At 36.6% G+C, this 20,905-nt stretch overlaps 1 protein-coding gene across 1 annotated transcript in view; it reads right to left on the bottom strand.

Moving 5' to 3' along the window:
* Positions 1 to 3,415: 3,415 nt before the first annotated feature.
* trarg1a (trafficking regulator of GLUT4 (SLC2A4) 1a) overlaps positions 3,416 to 20,905 on the bottom strand; it is a 28,892-nt gene continuing 11,402 nt past the window's right edge. The window contains exons 2-3 of the mRNA XM_059330452.1: positions 8,446 to 8,572; positions 3,416 to 6,085 (exon numbers count right to left, since the gene is read on the bottom strand). Coding sequence (XP_059186435.1) covers positions 6,075 to 6,085; positions 8,446 to 8,572 — 138 coding nt within the window. The 3' untranslated portion in view covers positions 3,416 to 6,074. The remainder of the gene's footprint in view (positions 6,086 to 8,445; positions 8,573 to 20,905) is intronic.

Here is a 20,905-nt window from a genome sequence, read left to right as displayed (position 1 = left end):
GGCATTGTTCTCGCTTTAGATCAGGTAGTTGCAAAAAGCATAATTAACTTATAGTTAACTTATAATAGATGAGCAATAAAGAATATTTTAATATCAATAAGCAAACAAAATAAGATTAATAAAGGCATGGCAAAGACATAATGGGTGGGTCATGGGTGTTTGTAATGCCATTATTAACACTTATATAAGCTTAAAAACACACAATAATGTTAATAAGCATCTTGTAAGGACTTACACAGGCCTTATTACTTGTTAATTAATGGTTATTACAAGGACCTTAATATAAAGCGTTACCAAAAAAAAAATCATTAAGTTCAAGAAAAAAGTCGTAATGACTAGAATAAAGTTGAAACACCATTTAGAAAAAAAGTGTTTTCGAAATGTTGAGAAAATACTTAATCTAATACAATATACAGTCATGGAAAAATGATTAGACCACCCTTGTTTTCTCCTTGCAACAACAAAAATAGCTGATATCTAGCCACTTTCCATGGTTTTCTTGATAATAATTTTGGTCATTATCAAGAAAACCATGGAAAATGTCTAGATACCAGCTCTTAAATTAAACTCTTATGAGCAATTTTTGTTGTTATCATTATATTTGTCCAAACAAATGTACCTTTAGTCGTACCAGGCATTAAAATGAACAAGAAATTGAAGAAAACAATGGTCTAATATTTTTCCATCACTGTATATGTCTAAAAAATTCACATAAATTACATAAAAGATTTTCCCCAAACAATAGTTGTGGTAGCCTACTACCAAGAACAGCTCATTTATGTGTAAGGGGATTTAGCAGTACTACCCCCTCAGATATTGTAGTTATTGCTCATGTTATGACATTTATGAAAATCAGGTTGTAGCTTGCAGGCTATCTAACGGTTCAGATAGACATGTAGTTTCTCTGAAAACAATGTTACTCTGATTACTTATCTATTTACTTATTTGCATTAGGGCCAAGTATGAAAAAAAAATGGATCCGGGGGAGGAGGGTAATATTTCGAGAAAAAAATGTGCAAGATTAAAGTGGCAAATCTAAGGAAAATTTTTTTTGCAGATTTATGAAAAAAAACCTCAGAAAAATAGTGTTTTGTCTTTGTGAAGGAACCCTGAACACCCCACACTTTTCAAACTTGGCCCTCGACACGAATCTGTGAATATCCTTCCAACTTTACCAAAGACAAAAAGTTTACTTTATTCAGTGGCGGTTCTAGACCAATTTTACTGTGGCCAGTGTTTAATCAGAGGGGCACATTAAAAATTGTCAAAAATGATATTTAAGCATTCAAAACCTTTATTTTAGCTAAAAGTCTCATATTTGGAAGAACTACATTGATTGAAGCAATGGGACTTACCAACATTAACAGTTATTTTTGTACGACAATGACATTTGTCTTTTTTTTTGCACAATCACTTTTTTTTGTTTTGAAAGTGCAGTACAGTGAGAATGATCTTTATATTTAGCTTTTATTGCACAATTAAACTATTATACAATGTACACATTCTGGGTTCCTTTTGTGTACAATGAGATATTGTTTGAACAAAAAATAGGTAAGAATTGTTCAGTTGTTCTTGTTATAAATTGATCATTTTATTATTAATTTGACACAGGGGCCACAGCATGGGCCAAGGGCTTCTTCACAGGGGCAGTGGCCCCTGGAGGCCCCTGTGTAGAACCGCCACTGACTTTATTCTCATCATTTCGACTTTTTTCTCAAAATTGTATTTCAACTTTGTTCTCGTCATCTCAACTTTATTCTCGTTATTACGACTTTTTTCTCAAACTGCATAATGAAAAAAATATCCTCCTCTCATTATATTTTTCACCTACTTGGCCCCAATCCGTACCTTCTCTCCAGCGCTAGAGGAAAGGACGCAGGACTGTGGTGTTGTAAGGATTGCATCAGGCAGCTACTCTGCAGACCTCTAAAAGTGCAAAATCTGTCACAGATTCTTTACTTTCACTTTTCCCCTCCAGAGCCATCTATAACCCAGAGTCGCGGTGGCCATGATGAATGGTGTTTGTGTGCCCTGAGGCGCAATAGTGAATCAGGACCTGCTGTATGTACAGGCTCTGGATTCAATAAGAGCAGCAGCTGTGCAGTACAGTACAATCCAATACAACAGCACAGTTCAATCAGCCTCTCTGATTCAGTCTCAATAAAAAAGTTAATACTAAAATACTAGATTCGTTCAAGACAAAAGTCTTCCATAGTCATGGAAAAAAATATTAGACCACCGTTGTTTTCTTCAATTTATTGTTCATATTAATGCCTGGTACAACTAAAGGTACATTTGTTTGGACAAATATAATGAAAATGAGCCATTTTCCATGGTTTTCTTGATAATTCAAGATAATTGGTTTTCTTTTTAACTTCTTAAGTGTCCTTGTTCTTGTTCTATTCTGTGTTTTTTTCTATTGTTGTTTTTATTTATGCTACCTCAGTATTTTATTCTATTGTATTTTATTGTACTTGAATACCGAACTGCTGTGACAACCGAATTTCCCTTCGGGGATGAATAAAGTAATCTATCTATCTATCTATCTATCTATCTATCTATCTATCTATCTATCTATCTATCTATCTATCTATCTATCTATCTATCTATCTATCTATCTATCTATCTATCTATCTATCTATCTATCTATCTATCTATCTATCTATCTATCTATCTATCTATCTATCTATAATTATTTTTGGTTAAAGATCCTTTGCTCCTACAGCTATCCGGCTGTCTCATTCTTAGAATTATTCTTAGAGTTACCAAACTAACTGAATTTCCCCTTGGAGATAAATAAAGTAATTTTGATTGATTTTTTACTTTTAAAAATATCTAGATATCAGCTCTTAAATTAAACTCTTATGAGATATTTTTGTTGTTATCATTACATTTGTACAAACAAATGTACCTTTGGTTGTACCAGGCATTAAAATGAACAAGAAATTGAAGAAAAGGGGTGGTATAATATTTTTTTCCATGACTGCATTATCTTACAGGTGTGGCTGTCATTGTGTGGCTGCAAGGTAAGTAAAAAAAATTGTGTAGACATGATTTTGATGTTTCTTTGTCCTTTCTGTACCATTTCCATTTCTTCTTTATAAATCTTTTTTATTTATGTTTTTGCTGGCTTCATTTGGCCCGCCTCCGCTCCATGCCTTTGCCCATTTTTTTGGATTAGCCAGGAGTTACAGGGATTCATTTACTGCCAAGATGGCGGCGCCGGAGCCAGCACACTGAACATAACAGCTCTTCACGTAGAATACCTCATACAGTCTGTGCTGCAGCGTTTATTTCAAAGCACTGCTATGCCTAAATTCAAGCTTCAAAGAGCCGCTGCACAACAGTAAACTCTTCTTTTTTTTGTCTTTTAAATTGGCCGTCAACACACAACCACTCAAAAACAGTAACATCAAAAGGCAAAAACTTGGACCATGCATGGTAACATTTATTCCAGACATGCAAAATGTACACCACAGAGATGAAAACTGGCACATACAGTATACTGGAAAAGAAACACAGTAATAATTCGGAATGAAACGAAGGTTTGAACTGATCTCATTGGCGAGACGGTTGGCTCTTTAAACACCAGATTCAGCAATGGAAAATTTGTATGTTAGTGAGTAACCCTAGAGCAGTAAACTACACTCGGTGTGATCTACAGAAATTACACACATGTTGCCATGTGAGATTTTTGAGTTTGGTCGTAAACATGGGGGATCTTTGGATTTTGCTGCTTAAAGATGTTTGGATAAAGAATGTTTTTATGTACAGCTATGAACTGGAATGGAATTGATTACAGCTCATTTTAGACAAAACATTGTGCGTTACAGTGTTTATACTTTCATAGATGGATTATGAGACAATGGGCCCCTGGACACAGACAGGTTTCATGTTCCTTTGTTATCATTTTATTTTTTCTAGTTACATTTTGTAGTCTTTTATGTCTCTGTGAAGTCATTTCAAGTCAATTTGTAGTCATTTTGTGTCTCTTTGTGGTTGTTTGCCCCTTCTCATTGAGTCTCTTTGTGTCTTTGCAGCTGTTTTACATCTCTCTGTTGTTGTTTTGCATCTCTTTGTAGTAATTTTGTGTCTCTTCGTTGTTGTTTTAACCCTTTTCATAGTCATTATGAGTCTCTTTGTTTATCTGTGTGGCTGTTTTGTGTCTCTTTGTTGTAATCTTATGTTTCTTCACATTCATTTCAAGGTTCTTTGTCGTCATTTTGTGACATTTTATGATCGTTGCAGCTGCTTTGTATCTCTTCGAGGTCGTTCTATGTTTCTTTGTGGTCATGTTGACTATCTTCCTGGTTGTTGCAGGTCTTTTTTTCACATTTTGTGGGTGAAGGCCAGTGGACGCCCCTGATACTGTGTCCAGTCGGCCCATTCAGTAATCCATCCGTGTAATTTAAATATGATCAGATCTTTAGCTGTATAGTCTAAACATTTCATCACTCATTAGTCGAAATTTGCTGGTGTTTCTCTTGTGTCACTTGTTTGAGCCCTTAAACAAACATTTTACCACTTTAAAGGAACTTTGTCCATGAGTCCTGATTTAAATTGCACAAATAAAAATTAAAAAGACAATAATTCCCAAAGAAGAGCAGTGGATTTAAATAATGCTACATGGTCTTACAGTGATGTCGCCTGTGCTTGTAGCATAATGTGTCAATACAACAGTCCTGTGTACCCACAGGGGACGTAATACAGTGACTTCTCTCTGATAAAGTGACAAATACAGACAATCTGTCGTGCTTGGATTTTAAACAAAGGCTCTTTAAATGCTTTTTGTTGTTACTCAGTCAAACTTGTAGGCCTGTTCGTTTACAAAAAATATATGTGTGAGCCTGTTTGGCCCGTAGCATGCGTACATATTGCATATATATTTTCCCATATAAATACATTTGATACCAATACAAGGAGCGGAAAAAACATTCAGTGAAACAATGACATTTAACAATCAATGTATAACAATGTAAGAATGATTTTGGGAGCTATGTTGTAGAAAGGTAATATGTAAAATGGATGTTAGGGGTCAAAATGAACAGACAGAAGCCATGAAATGAAGGTTTGTGGTACAGATGTGAAAGAAAAAGGAGGAATTTGGGAGGTTTGGCATGCTTTCAGTCTCTGCCAGAGCAATGCAAGTTCAAGAGGAGACATAAAGTGATCACAGTCCTCACACATTCTGCAGTGGCTGGACACAAATCACTCTTCCATGTGCAAACCTGTTCTCCTTAATAAGAAAAGAGACAACTATTAACAGTCAAAACGAAGGCAGAATTTTGGTTATCTACATTCAAGCATGCAGTTGGTCTCTTTTTCTTTCTTTTTTTTAGTTCAAAAAATGATAATAAATAACAAAAATTTAAAATGTGTTCCCTGCCCCTTTTTCACAAACCCTCCACTGATAATCCAAGTGCTGACACAGCAGCCATCGTGACAGTCTTAACAAACCCAGCACTACTTGGCATACAAACATTTTATAAAATGGACATCTATATATATATATATTCATATATCCATATTTCAAATATATCTGTAGCTGTATATGCTTTGAATGCAAGAGGTTCAGTAAGGAATATATGAGGATTATACGCAGCTGTCCCAAGGTTGAAGTCCGTTTTTCAAAGACATAGAAAACGTCGATCGTTCGCTCTTCTCCTCATATTTAGATCATCAGCTTCGTTTTAAGAAGTCCATTATTCCAAAAAACACACATTTATGAGTCCTCCTGTCCTGCACACACAAATCTGCATTTTCTTTTTCATCTGTTTTAACCTGAACTCGATTTTATATCAGGTTTTTTTTGTTATTTTCGTCAAGCAAATGTTACTGGTTTCTAATGCATGCATCTCTGAAGTTTTCTCTGAATGTTTTTATTTGTTTACTTGCTGCAGTACCTACTCTCATGAGTTGCCTATTTTTTTCTCAGGTTGGTCATGATGTAATTACAATATGGTATAAAGTTAGGAATTCTTGTTTTTTTGTGTCGGAATGGGATCCCCCCCCCCTGTTGCATCCATGGTTTGGCTTTTACACGGTTCCTTATTTTGTCCCTCAGCTCGTCCATGTCAGTGGGTCGCTGCCAAAGAAAGAAGAAGAAGAAGAAGAGAAGTGTGGCCTCGTCAGAGAAAGTCAGGTCAGACACAAACATTACATGACATTACATGTCATTTAGCAGACGCTTTTGTCCAAATCGACTTACAATAAGTACATTCAACCTGATGGTACTAGACATAGACCACAGGAATCAAGTAAGTACATAACTTTAAGAGCTAACTGTCATCGTTACAGGAGTTTTATATGCAACATGGTCTCACAGAAATCCGTGAAATAGCCACGGATTTCGCTTAACTCAAAATCCGTGGAATGGCCACGGAATCACTCAAATTTCCGTGAAACTGACATGGATTTCGCTACAATGCAAGTTAATGACAGTCATATCCCGTGGCTATTCCAACATACAAAGTGATTATGTACATTCACTGAGTGAATATTTAGAAAAGAAAACATATATTTCTCGCTAGAAATGTGATCAAAATCCATTTTTATGCGGAAACAAAGTCAAAATATTATTTTTTTCACTAAAAATGAGAGAACTGTCCGCCATGTTTTTTATTCTGACCGCCGGGACCTTGAAAGTCACGTGACTTGGAACAAACCAATAGGAACAAATATCCATGGAATAGCCACGGGATATGATGTCATTAACTTGCATTGTAGCGAAATCCGTGTCAGTTTCACAGAAATTTGAGCGATTCCGTGGCTATTTCACAGATTTCTGTGAGACCAGGTTCGTTATATGTTAAAGAAGAAAAGAAGAAGAGAAAAAAGAAGCACATTTTTTTTTATTTAAAAAAAATAATAAATATATATGATGAATATAATGGTGCAGCTCAAGTGTGAAGGTTTTGAGCGGCAGGGTAGAGCTGCCCTTGCTGCACAGTCAGCCCACTACAGTCACTGCAGTGCTAAATCAATCTGCACACACACACACACACACACACACACACACACACGCACACACACACTCGGCTTGGAAATGTGCTGAGTTAAGACATAGAAAAACACACATCTCTTGCTTGTGTGGTGGTGTCATATATCACCCTGTAATTGTAATGCAGTAGGTATTCTTTGTTGTTGAGCACTTGTTGGTAAAGTGCTGTGTGTATGTGTGTGTGTGCCATACACACTATACATCATTTTTAACTGTTCCATACATTCCATACATCCATACATTGTTTGGTCCAGTACATTTGCCTCCAACCTCCATAGTATTTATCTCATTCATAAAAGATTTGTTAGAACTGCCACATTTTCAAAACGACTAGATCCTTCTGCTCCCCTTTTCCAAAAATTCAAGATGATGACAATTTTTCTGATCAATATATACCAAATATGCATTTTTATCTTTAAGTATATGTATATTCCAAATTCCATTCCTAAAGCTTTCAGTGAATATTTCCACGTCAATTCACAATTACATAAGTACAATACTAGACAACTGACAAGATGTCACCCGCCTCAACACTGTACTAGCCTTGGTCAATTTTCCTTAACCCTTTATCAGGCGAAGAACTATATTTGGTAACTTTAGCGGATATCTAAAATGAGTAATAAATAATAATAATTCGAGAAAAAAGTTGAGAATTTACTAGATTAAAGTGGCAAATCTAGAAGAAAAAAAGTCGCAGATTTAAGAGATTTAAAATGGCAAATCTGCGTGAAAAAAGTTGCAGATTTACAAGAAAAAAGTGGAAAAACAACAACTTTTGTCTCGTAGATTTGCCACTTTAATCTCATAAACTTTTTTCTCAAAATATGACCCCCTTCCCCCGGGTCCGTATGTTTTTTTACACATTCTGGCCCTATACAATATCCTCCAATATTCTCTAGGGTTGAAATTTGTAAGTATTTCAATGAGTGCCCTATTAAGGGTTAAAATACAGAGGAACAATACTCTGGAATGATTATTTAATAGCTCAAGACAGTTTTCCTCTCTTAACACATACAAGCTCAGCTAACTAAGTAGTACACACACATACACAGGCATGCGTACACACACATTTCTACCCTTTTGTTTTATTTTACTTTTTAATATTATTATAATTGTATTTTATTTATATGTTAATTCTTTTTTTTTCTATTTCATATTTATTTGTTTTTAATTTAACTTGTGAATTTCAATATAGGTAGAGGCCTGTATAAGCACTTTTGGGTTTCTTGCCACTACCTTGCACCTTCCTTTTGTTGATATTTCTTTATCCTTTTCTTTTTTGTGTTATTATTGTGTGAAATAAAAAAATGTCAAACTTCTACGCTATACTATACTCATGAAGTTAATTTCATGCATACGTACAGTGCATTATTGAGGCCGATACTGTAAGTAAATGTGTCATGATGGCACACATGAAAACTAGAAATATGTCCTTGTTTCCTTACATGCGATTGAGGCGTAGACGACGATGCTTATGATTCCCAGGATGATGGAGACGATGCTGAGCAGACGAGCGAGTCGACCCAGCCTCTTGGCCCCGTCGATGTCCCCCACCTGGTAACTGTTTCTGGACTGGAGACACACAAAAGCACACAGTATTACCAAGAGGAAGAATAATATGGTTCAGAATGGTACATACAGTTGAAACCAGACGTTTACATACACCATATAAAAAGACACATATGCTTTTTTTCACTTCACTTTCACTTTTCCTGTTTTAGGTCCGTTAGGATTACTAAAATTATTTCTATTTGCTAAATGCCAGAATAATGAGAGAAGGATTTTTTTTAGACAATTTTTATTACTTTCTTCAAAGTCAGAAGTTTACATACACTAACATTATTATGCCTTGAAACAATTTGGGAAAACCCAGATGATGCTGTCATGTCTTTGGAAGCTTCTGATAGGTTAATTGACAACATTAGAGTTAATGAGAGACACACTTGTGGATGTATTTTAAGGCACACCTGAAACACACTGCTTCTTTGTGTAACATCATGGGAAAGTCAAAAGAAATCAACCAAGATATCAGGAAGAGAATTGTGGACTTGCACAAGTCTGGTTCATCCTTGGGTGCAATTTCCAGATGGCTGAAGGTTCCACATTCATCTGTTCAAATAATTATACCCAAGTATAAACACCATGGGAATGTCCAGCCATCATACCTGGCCATCATGCCATCATATATATATTTTTTGCACATGTTTTTTGCACATGTATATTTGCACACCTGTTTATGTATTTACACACCTATATATTTGCACACTTGCTGTAACTGTTATCTATGAGTAACAGCTACTAATGCACATGGACCATCCATTCCACTTCCTCTATACTAGGCTATGTATTGTGGGCTCATGTTCTGTATAGGTGGAATATGTATGTATACATGTGTTGTGTTGTGTTGTGTTGTGTTGTGTTGTGTTGTGTTGTGCTGTGTGTATGTTGGCTGCTGGAACACCAAAATTTCTCTGCTGGGATGAATAAAGTATTTCTTATCTTATCTTACCGCTAAGGAAGGAGACGGGCTCTGTGTCCCAGAGATGAACGTGCTTTGGTCCAAAATGTGCATATCAACCCAAGAACAAAAGTAAAAGACCTTGTGAAGATGCTGGCTGAAGCTGGTAAAAGTGTGTCATTATCCACAGTGAAACGAGCCCTGAGACATGGGCGGAAAGGCCACTCTGCCAGGAAGAAGACATTACTCCAAAAGAAACATAAAAAAGCCAGATTACAGTTTGCAAATACACACAGGGACAAAGACCTTAATTTTTGGAGACATGTCCTGTGGTCTGACAAAACTGTTGTCTGGCTGTATAAGACGCAGATACCAAACCATATTATATAAGGGGAAAAAACAATAACAATGCATTGTATTCCTCTCACAAAGAGAGGAGTGGCCATTTTATTCCTAACAAAGTATATTTTCAACTACCTGCTGAAGTCAAAGACACAGAAGTTATATTCTAGTTGACATGTGGATGAATCTTTATCCCACCGAGAAGCTATTTACCTGATAACTCCCCTTGATTTTTTAGATTAGACAACTTTTTATCGTCTATTGCAGATATTAGATAGAATAGAATAGAATGCCTTTATTGTCACTATACACATGTACAATGAGATTAAAAGCTGATTCCAAAAAGCAGTGCAACAGTAAATAAAATGTATATAAAATATAAAAATATACAATACAAAGATAGGCAAGTAAATGTAAAGAAAATATATAAAATATAATCGATAGATATGTCGTTATATACCAGTATTAGTGATAATCTTAATATTTAAAGGAAGAAAAATTGATATGTTAATAATACCCAAATTATAATTTCAGTTTCTTACTTTTTCTGTATTGTTTTGTTTTGTGTTGCCTTTTCAGTACAGTAATGTTAAAGATGAATTTGAATGAGAGAATTTTTTATTTTTTATTTCTATAGATATTGCAATAATATTGTTCTTGTGAATCCTTATGGCCTTGATAATCTTGTAGTAAATCTGATATGATTTTACAGATAAATAACATTGCAAAGGAAGGTTTCTTTTCCCTTCAGGTCAGAGATTTTTTTATAAAGAAATTAAACATACAGAGTTAAACTTACTTGCTCAATGTATTCATTGATACATGTAAAATTAAACATAAACATATAACATAAAAAAATACAATTAAAAAAAAACCCAATAAAGCTAACCTGTTATCTTTGTCAAACAGAAACATTTTATGAGAATTATGGGAAAGTTAGGATAAGTCAAGTCTACCAGCTCAAAGTCCTGGAGAGAGTTCTGTTTGAAGATCATTATACAATACTTTGTGACTCCAAAACTGAAAGGTATTCAAAGGGGTTATCGGGGAACAAATTTATAAATGTTGGCATGAGATTGCTAAAGAAATAACAACAATAAAAGGGCTACAAATAAAATGCTCTTTTGCCATATTTTACATGCGGAAATTCCCAGACAAACTCATGGCTCCGGATAAATAACTTTAATCTAAAATTAAAATAATTTTAGCTGTTTGCAAGAAAGCCGTCACAATGAAACGGCTGCAGCAACTGTCAACAAAATAAACTATATGGAGAAACTGACTTCCACCCTAAAGGGAATATTCACCCCAAAATCAAACATACATATTTTTCTCTCTTACCTGTTGAGCTATTATCATCTATCTATTTATCAGGTTAGATTTTTTGATGTGAGTTGCAGAGTGTTGAAGATATCGAGAGATGTCTGTCTTTTCTCCAATATAATGGAACTAGATTGCACTGTATTCGTGGTGCAACAGACCGTGTTGTGAGCAATTTCATGTAGGAAAGAAAAGAGTTCCTAAATAAAACTGCTCACAACAAGGTCTGCAGATTATCTAGATAACTGGGTCATGATTTTTGGAACATTGTTTTTCAAATGTTCTTTTTTTGGTGACCTGAGCACCAAAAGCAACTCACAAAAAAAAAATCTAGATACATAAATAGCACTCTGGGTAAAAGAAAAATATGTATTTTTGATTTTGGGATGAACTGTCTCTTTTTTTTAATACTATGATATGATCAATATGTAAAATATCAGAGAAAATCAGTCACTTTTATGTGTCTGTGAGATGTAACCCATATGTCAGTGAAAGATACTTTTCCTGTAGAAGTATAATGTAAAAATAAAAATAGAATTGCAAAAAAAACCCCTAAAAAAACTGTACTCTGGCTTACTCATTTTTGACTAACCGTATATATGTTTTGGTTGAGTCTGTAAACAACTGTGACATATTTCAGTCGTCCACAGTGACACTCCCCAGTGAGCATCAATTTACTGATACAAGCAACCAGCACCAAAGAAAATGTTTATATTTTTGTCATAGACAGTGAAAATGTTGAGAGAGAAGCACTCATAAAAGACAACTGACTCAACAGGAAGCATTTCATCAGAAAACTAACACACAAACCAAAGAGATTCACAGTTTGGAGTCCCTCAAACATACAGGTTTCCATTTAATGGCAGCTGAGTTATTGTAAAAGGGGAAATGATGATTTAAAAAAAATCTGTTTAATTTATGGTAAAATACCAGCAGCATTGGTTGCCAGAACTTCATGGTAAAAAATACAGTGAGTGGGTTTTCTACTGCAAATTTAAATGTTAATATTATCAAAAACTAATTTTGACTGAGTAGTCCCTTTATTTTTAGGGTTATTGTGTCCTTGTGACATTATGGTATTTCTCCTTTAATTTTACATACAAAAAACTGTTTTCTACAGTCTAAAAGTTTTGTACTATTCCTTGATTTACTGTAATTAAAAGTCTAATACGGTGATATTCAATTTTTAATTTTACGCCCTATTTCTGATGCAAAAGTGTTTTACTGTCATTTCTACAAACATTTTTTTTTACAGTGCACCCATACAGTACAGGAATGTCTTTTACTTATTGCTCAGTTTGTTCTGTTCATCTTCCTCTGAGTAGAACATAAACATTTGTTAAAAACTATGTTGCACACATACTTGGCAAATTTAATTCCCAGCTGGTGAAATTGTCTATTTCAGATCGGCAGATTGGGATTGATGGAAGGATGTGACATGCAGAGCCAATTGGATGGAGAAGGTGAGCGCAGCGGTGTGAAGGGGTTGTAGATCAACTTGATGTTGTATGTATATTGCTTTATGTATGCTGCAGATGTGGAGACAGGATGATTAATGTGTGTGTGTGGGGCATGACAGATGGCTAGCCTCAATCCTTCTGCTTTGCTTTCACATACGAGTCCAAAACAACAAATCTAACAAATGGTTGATGTCACTTTCTTCTCATCAACCTTTGTTGAATTTGGACTGCTTTTCATTTGTGACCTGTTCAACATTTATTACTGTAAAGGACACATACACAGGTGGAATTTCTTTCCATCCTGGTGGCATAAAGCAAATGCTCAGTTTATGAATTGTCAATTTTTTTTTTTAAAGTTGGTTTTAGTCATTGAGTGTCTCATATTACAAAACCTAAGATTTCCATGTCTCTTTTTGATTATTAAATAGGTCTAGGTGCTATATAAATACTGTGAAAGTATCAAAATGCTCAATCCACAGAAAAAATGCACACAAGCTGCATTAATAAACTGTGCCTTTAAATTAGCCTCCGGGACTCGTGTCAGGTTATGATGTCACAACTTTATTATACATAGATAGAAAGCACCACCACAGTGACTCTACAGTCATTCCCCGGCTGCAATGACAGTGCAGACACGCTGAAAGCACAGATGTGGAAGACCTGGAAACACTGATCAGTCAGAGCAGGCCAGGCTTTTTCAGGAGGGCTTCATAAAAAGGAGAGCGCTAAAACAGAGTGTTTCAGACAGACAGCATGAGAAAAGTTGTTTTTTTTTTTTTTACATTTAAGCGAATAGAAACACAAAATATAAGTATGAATCTGAAAATGAGCATAATCTTTAATGTGATTTGTTGGAAATGAGAAAATAGACTAACATTGGATCAGGTCAGGTTTGATTTCATCTGCAAAGTAACAAGTCATATAAAAAAAGGATCAAGTTAATAAACATGATACTGCAACAGTGTCAGGTTTGAGATTTAAATAGGACAACAATTCCGTTATTGACTCATTGAAGTCATCAAAATTTATTGAGGTCATGTCTATATATCATATGATGATCCAACAACGACAATAAATATTGTTTCACAGTTATTTCTGGGAACATACATCATTCAACAAAAGTAGTCAACATAGTAGTGTACTTTTTTTTTTAACCTTACTATTATTTTCTTTATTCATTTATATTAATTTATGTACTTTATTGTATAATTCAATTTTACAATTGTAAATTGCCCACTCTAAAAATATATAAACTTGCAGGAATGCGACAAGTATGAAGAATATGATTTGTAAACAAATGCAAATTTCCTTTAACTCCTGAAATAAAGTATAAAAAAAAAAGTACTTATCGTGACAAGCCTAAGGCCAACAGGAAGTGTGCAGAGCATCTTGATGCTGCTGCCCATGATAATATAATAATCATTATGCATAACCTGTTCCACCAGAACACAAATGTGGTGTGAAGGCTAATGGCCCGAACTGAGTCATGTTTCTATCAGCGCTAAACAGAATTACAGGTTGTACCGCGGAAAGAAACAACAGCCCAGGACACTGGAGAGTTGGAAAAACAACGCCTGGTGTGATGAATTCCACTTCCTGCTGTCTCACCCTGTGACTAAATGCATCCATCATGCAGGGTGAAAACACTGCAGTGTGATGGTGTTGATTACATTTGCATGCTACTCACTGAGACCCTTCATAAGGAGCATTTGAATGCTACAAGACTACTGACCGTCCCTTTGTGCCTGCAGGGCCAGCACCTTTTAATGAGCTAATGCACCATGCCAGAAACTGTGCAAGAATGCTTACGTGAATAAAACCATCAAGTTATGCAGTGGTCTGAACAATCTCTAGATTTCAACAGCTTGAGCTGTGTGCACAATACCAGCTTGTGTGAGTCAGCCTGGGTCAACATCCCTGTGGGGCGGTTTAACTACACTTTAGGTCCATGCCCCGGTAAAGTGAGACTGTTCAGAGGTCAGGCTCAGGGGGGAAACAGTATTAGAGAAGTGTCACTCATACTCAAAGACAGAAGGAGAAAAGATCACATGAAACAAAGTCTGAATTTAAGCCAAACAGCCGTTTGCCTCGCTCCTGTGATGGCAGCACCTTTTACTTTTCCAACCTGGTGGAAACTTTCAGAGCTCTCCGTGGTGCTGAACGTCTTTTTAAACCAGAGGCTGTGTGCAGTGCAGCAGGAAATGGACCTCTCACTCCTCTCATCTATATTAAATTACACCACTATATTTCTGTCGGGTGCTTTTCTCCTGAAGGATAGTGTGGTATTAAATGGAATAATTACTACCCCTATCCAATTAAAGTATACATATCTATATAAAGAATAGCCTATAAAAGCCAATTTAGCAGTATAAAAACATTGATATCTAATGCCCTACCTCTTTCATTAAGCTTCAGTGAATGTATATTTACTTTGAAAGGTATTATGGGAAAAATCAGACCAAAAACAAAACAGAAAAGGGTATAATTACTGTAGAAAGGATGTTACATGGATGGATGAAACCTTATTTCAGTGGGGGAAAAAATGCATGAAAAGTACTAGTTAACCCATTTAGGCCTAAAATGCCTGTAAAAAATGCCTGTAAAACCTCTGGGCGATTTAAAAACATTTTTTTTCTGGAAATTCAACAGAAGTGTCAGCTCTTCCTACTAAATAATAGATTGTTCAGCCTCTGTAGCAGATAGAAATGAAATTCAAAAAGTATTTGAGAGCTTATACAAATACTACAAAACGACGTATCCGCTTTCCCGGCATTAATGGGTTAATCATGATAAAACCCTATATTTTATAAAGTTTACTACTTTTATATTACTTATAAAAATGAACCAAAGCAATGCATTTTAAATAATAATGTGTTGTGTGTGTCTAAATACTGAGGGTGCAGAGTTGGGGTAACCTCAGTAAAAGATAAGATTACACTGCAGAGACAGAGAGAGAGAGAGAGAGAGAGAGAGAGAGAGTGAGAGAGAGCCCTCCCTCCATCCTCCTCGTTACTTCATCCTCTCACTCCCATGAGCCTCTCTGTCTCTACGCTGTCTCGAGTGTAGTCAGATCCCACATACACTTAGTACAACACGGGGTGCAAAACAGTGACTGCTGGACAATTAACTACTTTTAAATAAGTATGCTGATATTCCAATGAGTTTAATGTTTGTGATAATATATATCATTAAAATTATGTGTAAACTGCCTGCATGCTACATTACCTCCTTGGACAGATTCAGCCTGATTTTTATGAACCTTAGTGGAAAGATGTAGCATAGAACCCATTCAGTTTAGGAGTAGATCCAAATCACAAGGTGGATGCATTAATTATTTTTCCACCTTTGTCAACATTGTGAGATTCACATGGTGTTGAAATAATCTGAAAAACTAGTTTCTGACTGGGAAGATTTGTGACAGCCACCTCAAGTCAGAATTTTAATTGAGGTTGAGGTCTGCGCTCTATCAATGCTGCAAAAAACATCATTATTGGAGTGTAAATACCCAAGATATTTATTGAGTGAGATTTCACTTGAACGTCAGTGTCTGTGACATGATTTATTTATTAGGCTTTCGCTTCACTGCCAGACAAAAGCATAATAATGCTTTGAACGACAGTGATAAACCACTTAATTGACAAAAAAAACGATTTAATTGATTAATATTTCAATTTTTTTCAAATTGGCTTTGGCACAATTTCAATGTGACTTCAGTTACAGAAGCCAAATCAATGCACGTGTCAATCTGTGCTCCTGATAGTAAAATAAGAGATTTCTTTCTCTCTCACACTTCAGCTTCTCACTTGCAGGACTGCAATGTGAAGCTATGGTGCAAACTCAGTCCCGGTGGAGGCTTTATTGATCCAGACTCACATCACAGAGAAAGGCAACATCAGCACCTTAAATCAATGGAAGCTCCTTTCAGAAAACACTGTCTATTTAGTCTGCTTGGAGAGAAAACATTCATTAAGGTGATTATTTTTTTCCAGTCCATTATAAAAAGGAAAAGAAGAGAAAGAAAGAAAGAAAGAAACAAGCTTGGGCTACGATGTCAGCATTCTTGTTTAATACACCCTGCATTGTGTGATGTTAGCCTCGGGGGCTGTGAGAGATTTAGTGTGTGTGTGTGTGTGTGTGTGGTGTGGTTGGTGGGAGGTACCCTTCGCTCAGCTGATAAATGTCTATATTGATTCACAGCAAGAGTAAGCCTGGTCATATTTGTTTTCTGAATGGGAAATTCTACCCTCAAAGTGTCTTGTCCAGTATTCATTGAGCTACCAGTGTACACACACACACACACACACACACACACACACACACACACACACGCACGCTACTCTCTCTGTAGTTCATGTGTTCAGCAGAGGGAGGTAGAGGCTAGTAAGTCAGTAAGTGCTCCCTTTCTCTCTTATCATTAATAATGGAGAGCCAGCAGCAGCTCGGTGGAGAGGGACACTGTACAGCCAGGAGCTGCTGTGTAGTTATGTCTGTTAGACCTGCTGTTCTGATCTTTTGTTCTCAACTTAAAATTGTTTATTTGCATCTATGCAACTTCTAAAATGTTCATTTTTTGTTCATACTTTTCATTTTATGTGTCTCTCTTCAGAAAGTATTCCACATTTTTGTATGTATTTGACTTAGAAAGCTTAATTTAAAACAGTTTTCCAAACTTGAGGGTTGAACTTAATTCATAATTTTATAATTGTGGCCATTTTATGCCCTTAAAGAAAGAGAACAAGGCTGTTGGTTTAAACTGTTTTGGCCTGTTTGGTGTAAGGAGCATTGTGGCCTCTAGGGGCCGCTAAGGAGGGCTTTTAGATTCAGTCTTGTTACACTCGAATCTCCATTAAAATTGCAAACCACTCAATGCGGCCAGATGATCAAATCTGTCAGACCCATGATGGCACCGCTCTCATTCTCGAGGCTATAAAATGCATTCTAGCTGCTGCTGCTGCAGCTCATAAATTTGAACTGTATTTATATCTTGGTTAGCTTGTGAATTGGAAACACAGCTGGAATAAGCTAACTAAGCTCAGAGTTAGCACCACAAAAACACAAGGCTAAAAGAAGCCCTGTTTATTTAGATAATTCAGGGTCAAGTTTCATCATTTAGTTCATATCAAAGCACGCTGCTCTCAAGAATAACAGGGCATACTGCTATTAGTGATGTGTTTGTCAAATAAAATGAGATTATCTTTTAACAGTTCATCTACAAAGTGCTGGCACGCATCTGTATTAAACAGTATCAGATTCAAAACAGGAAGAGGGAGCACTAATAACCAATCAGGAGTGAGATTGTCTGGAACCATCAGAGGATTTAAAATGGTGAGCTGATGAAGTCCAGTTACAACATTAAGTACATGTACTTACTTCTTCAATGTGATGTTAGGCAGGTATCAAAATCAAAGCAAATCAAAATTACTATTTAAAAAAAATTACTAATTATTATTTATCCCCGAGGGGAAATCCAGTTAGGCTGTTAGCTCTTGAAGAATGAGACAGCCTGAAGGATCTTTTGTATTTTGTATTTCTCTCTGTCCGGCAACGGAGAGAAAGGAGCCGTCCACTGCTGTTTTTTTGGTCCATAAAGGTTTTGTGTAGCGGATGATCTGGGTATTTCAGGATGGACTCAAACATCTTGACAGGTCATCTCTCCACCTCCTCCTCCAGTGTGTCCAACCTGGCTCCAACCACAGAACCAGCTCTTTAGACCAGTCTGTCCAACCGCCTTCATCTCTGTGTGTGATGCTGCCTCCCCAGCAGACTGCAGCATAAAACAACACACTACCACCACAGACTGATAAAACATCTGCAGCATCTTACTACAGATGTCAAGAGATCTGAGCTTCCTTAAGAAAAAGAGGCGGCTCTGCCCCTTTTTGTAGAGAGCGTCAGTGTTTAGGGACCAGTCCAACTTATTATCCAGGTATACACCTAGATACTTATAACTTGGCACCACCTCCATGTCCATCCCACAGGTATTCACTGGCTGAAGAGGGGGCTTGAGTCTTCAGGTGTTCAGTAGGAGATAGTTCTTGTGACTCCAGTCACTGAAGGCTTTTATCAGATCCCTATATTCAGATTCCTGTCCATTCCTGATACACGCCACAATAGCAGTGTCGTCCGAGTACTTCTGAATGTGGCAGGACTCAGAGTTGTATCTGAAGTCCACAGTGTACAGTGTGAACAGGAGTGGAGCCAGAACAGTGCCTTGTGGAGCCCCTGTGCTGCTCATTAATGTCCCAGAAACACCGTTCCCCAACCTGACATACTGTGGTCTTCCTGTCAGGTAACCTGTGATCCAGGAGATGAAGGAAAGATCCACTCCCGTCTCTGTGAGCTTGTTTTTGAGTATGTTGGGTTGGATGGTGTTGAATGCGCTTGAAAAATCAAAGAACATGATTCTCACATAAGCATCAGTTTCCTCCAGATGAGTAAGGGAGGAGGAGGAGGAGGAGGAGCAGCAGCAGCAGCAGCATTGGCATTGTCATTGGGTGAGGCCGCTGTATTGAATCTGTTGAAGAACTGTTCATCAGCTCTTTCTACATCACCCGCCACTGGCTGTCTTTTCTTGTTGTTGTAACCAGAGGTGGTGTTGATTCCTCTCCACAGTTCACGGATGTTGCTGTTCTGTAGATTTCTCTCCAGTTTCTTCTTGTATTTCACCTTTGCTATCTTTAGTCTCTTCAACTTATGTTGTACTTGTTTGAGCCATGCTTTGTCACCATCTCTAAAAGCTGCCTTCTTCTCATTGAGGATTGCCTTTAAATCACTAGTAATCCAAGGTTTGTTACTGTGGAAACAACAAACAGTACTAGTAGATATGACCGTGTCTCTACAGAAGTTGATGTAATCAGTAAAGCAGTCAACGAGTCTGTCAATGTCCATACTGTTCTCCTCTGTTTCCAGCAACACATTCCAGTCTGAACATTCAAAGCAGTCCTTTAGAGCCTCTGGTGTCCATTTCCTGACTGTGAGTTTAGTTGCAGGCTGCCTCCACACACAAGGTTTGTAACAAGTCTCCAGTATAATGGTTACCATGTTAGGCATTTGTTAAAAAGCACACCACAGAGTACAGGTGACGTGATGCAACTGTTTTTATTTAGTCATAAACTTAACTTTATAAACAGATATCTGCATATAAATGCAAAGTCCCTCTGCAACAGGACAATATTTTGGTTTCAGAAGTGTTCCGGTTTGCAGATCAAGTGTTTTTGAACAATTACGTTTGAGCGGACTTTAGTTATATGCAGCTAAACAGTTTGTCTCTGAACCCATCAGCTATCATCTGATGACGATTGAGCTTTTTACGGCTTTTTTTTTTCTTTTTAATTTCTCCATTTATATATCCATCCTATACTGGCTACTTGAAGCGTACGTTATATGAAACAATCCGGTCATAGACGTCGTCTTTCTATTCCAACTCCAACTCTTGTGTCTGAAGTTGCTCATTGGACTGTCAACAATGACTAGTTAATGGAAAAGGAGGTCTTGGTCCAGATATATGTACATGATGCAGATAGAAATATTGGCAGTTGCTCCCAGAGAATATCATTGTCAGATTTGTCAAGATTGGACCAGCTGTAGTATCCACTTAATGATGATGCTTCACAAAGAGGATTTTTACAATTCAACCTGAGGGGAAACATCAAATCATAAACCAAATGAAATATAACTGATTCAACAGTTATTTCATTCTGAACCAAACTGACTGACAAGCTGAGTTAATCATCCTTAGAGCCACGCCGTGAGCAAAGTGATTAAAAACCAAATGACATGAGGGCATACAGGATTGATTTGCACTTACTAAAGTTAACATATATACTGTATGTAATAACGTTGTGCTCAGGGAAATACTGCAATAAGGTGAAGCTGCTCACATTCGCACTATCTGACTCTTCATGTTCAACTTTAAACATTGACATCTGCATTTTATAAATTATTTGAATAACAATGCTGATAAAATGAAAATGTCAAGAAAATTTAGCAATAAATAAACACTATGTTGGGGTACTATAACATTTCAATTTAATATTCGTATTAGAGCCCCTACTTGACTTTAACTGCTGACACCCCTCCCCCTGCCAGGTACAGCTGTGTGGCGCTCTAATGCCATCACTTGTAGCCAAACACGGCAGTGTTAGCTTTCATTATAGCTCCTATTTCATCCACTGTGGGATAATAATATCACTACCTGCAGAGGCTTTACATTACAAATAATAAATAAATCTATTTTCTATTATAATCTGAGCATTCTCTCACTGCAGGACTCTGATAGGCTTCATATAATAGGCAACAACAGTATAAAGTGCTCTCTCCCGCTAT

The sequence above is a fragment of the Centropristis striata genome, chromosome 4 (assembly GCF_030273125.1).
Source record: "Centropristis striata isolate RG_2023a ecotype Rhode Island chromosome 4, C.striata_1.0, whole genome shotgun sequence".
In the NCBI taxonomy this organism is placed as follows: Eukaryota; Metazoa; Chordata; class Actinopteri; order Perciformes; family Serranidae; genus Centropristis; species Centropristis striata.
The sequence above is the reverse complement of the archived record's forward strand: the minus strand, read 5'-3'. Positions and strand labels throughout refer to the sequence as shown.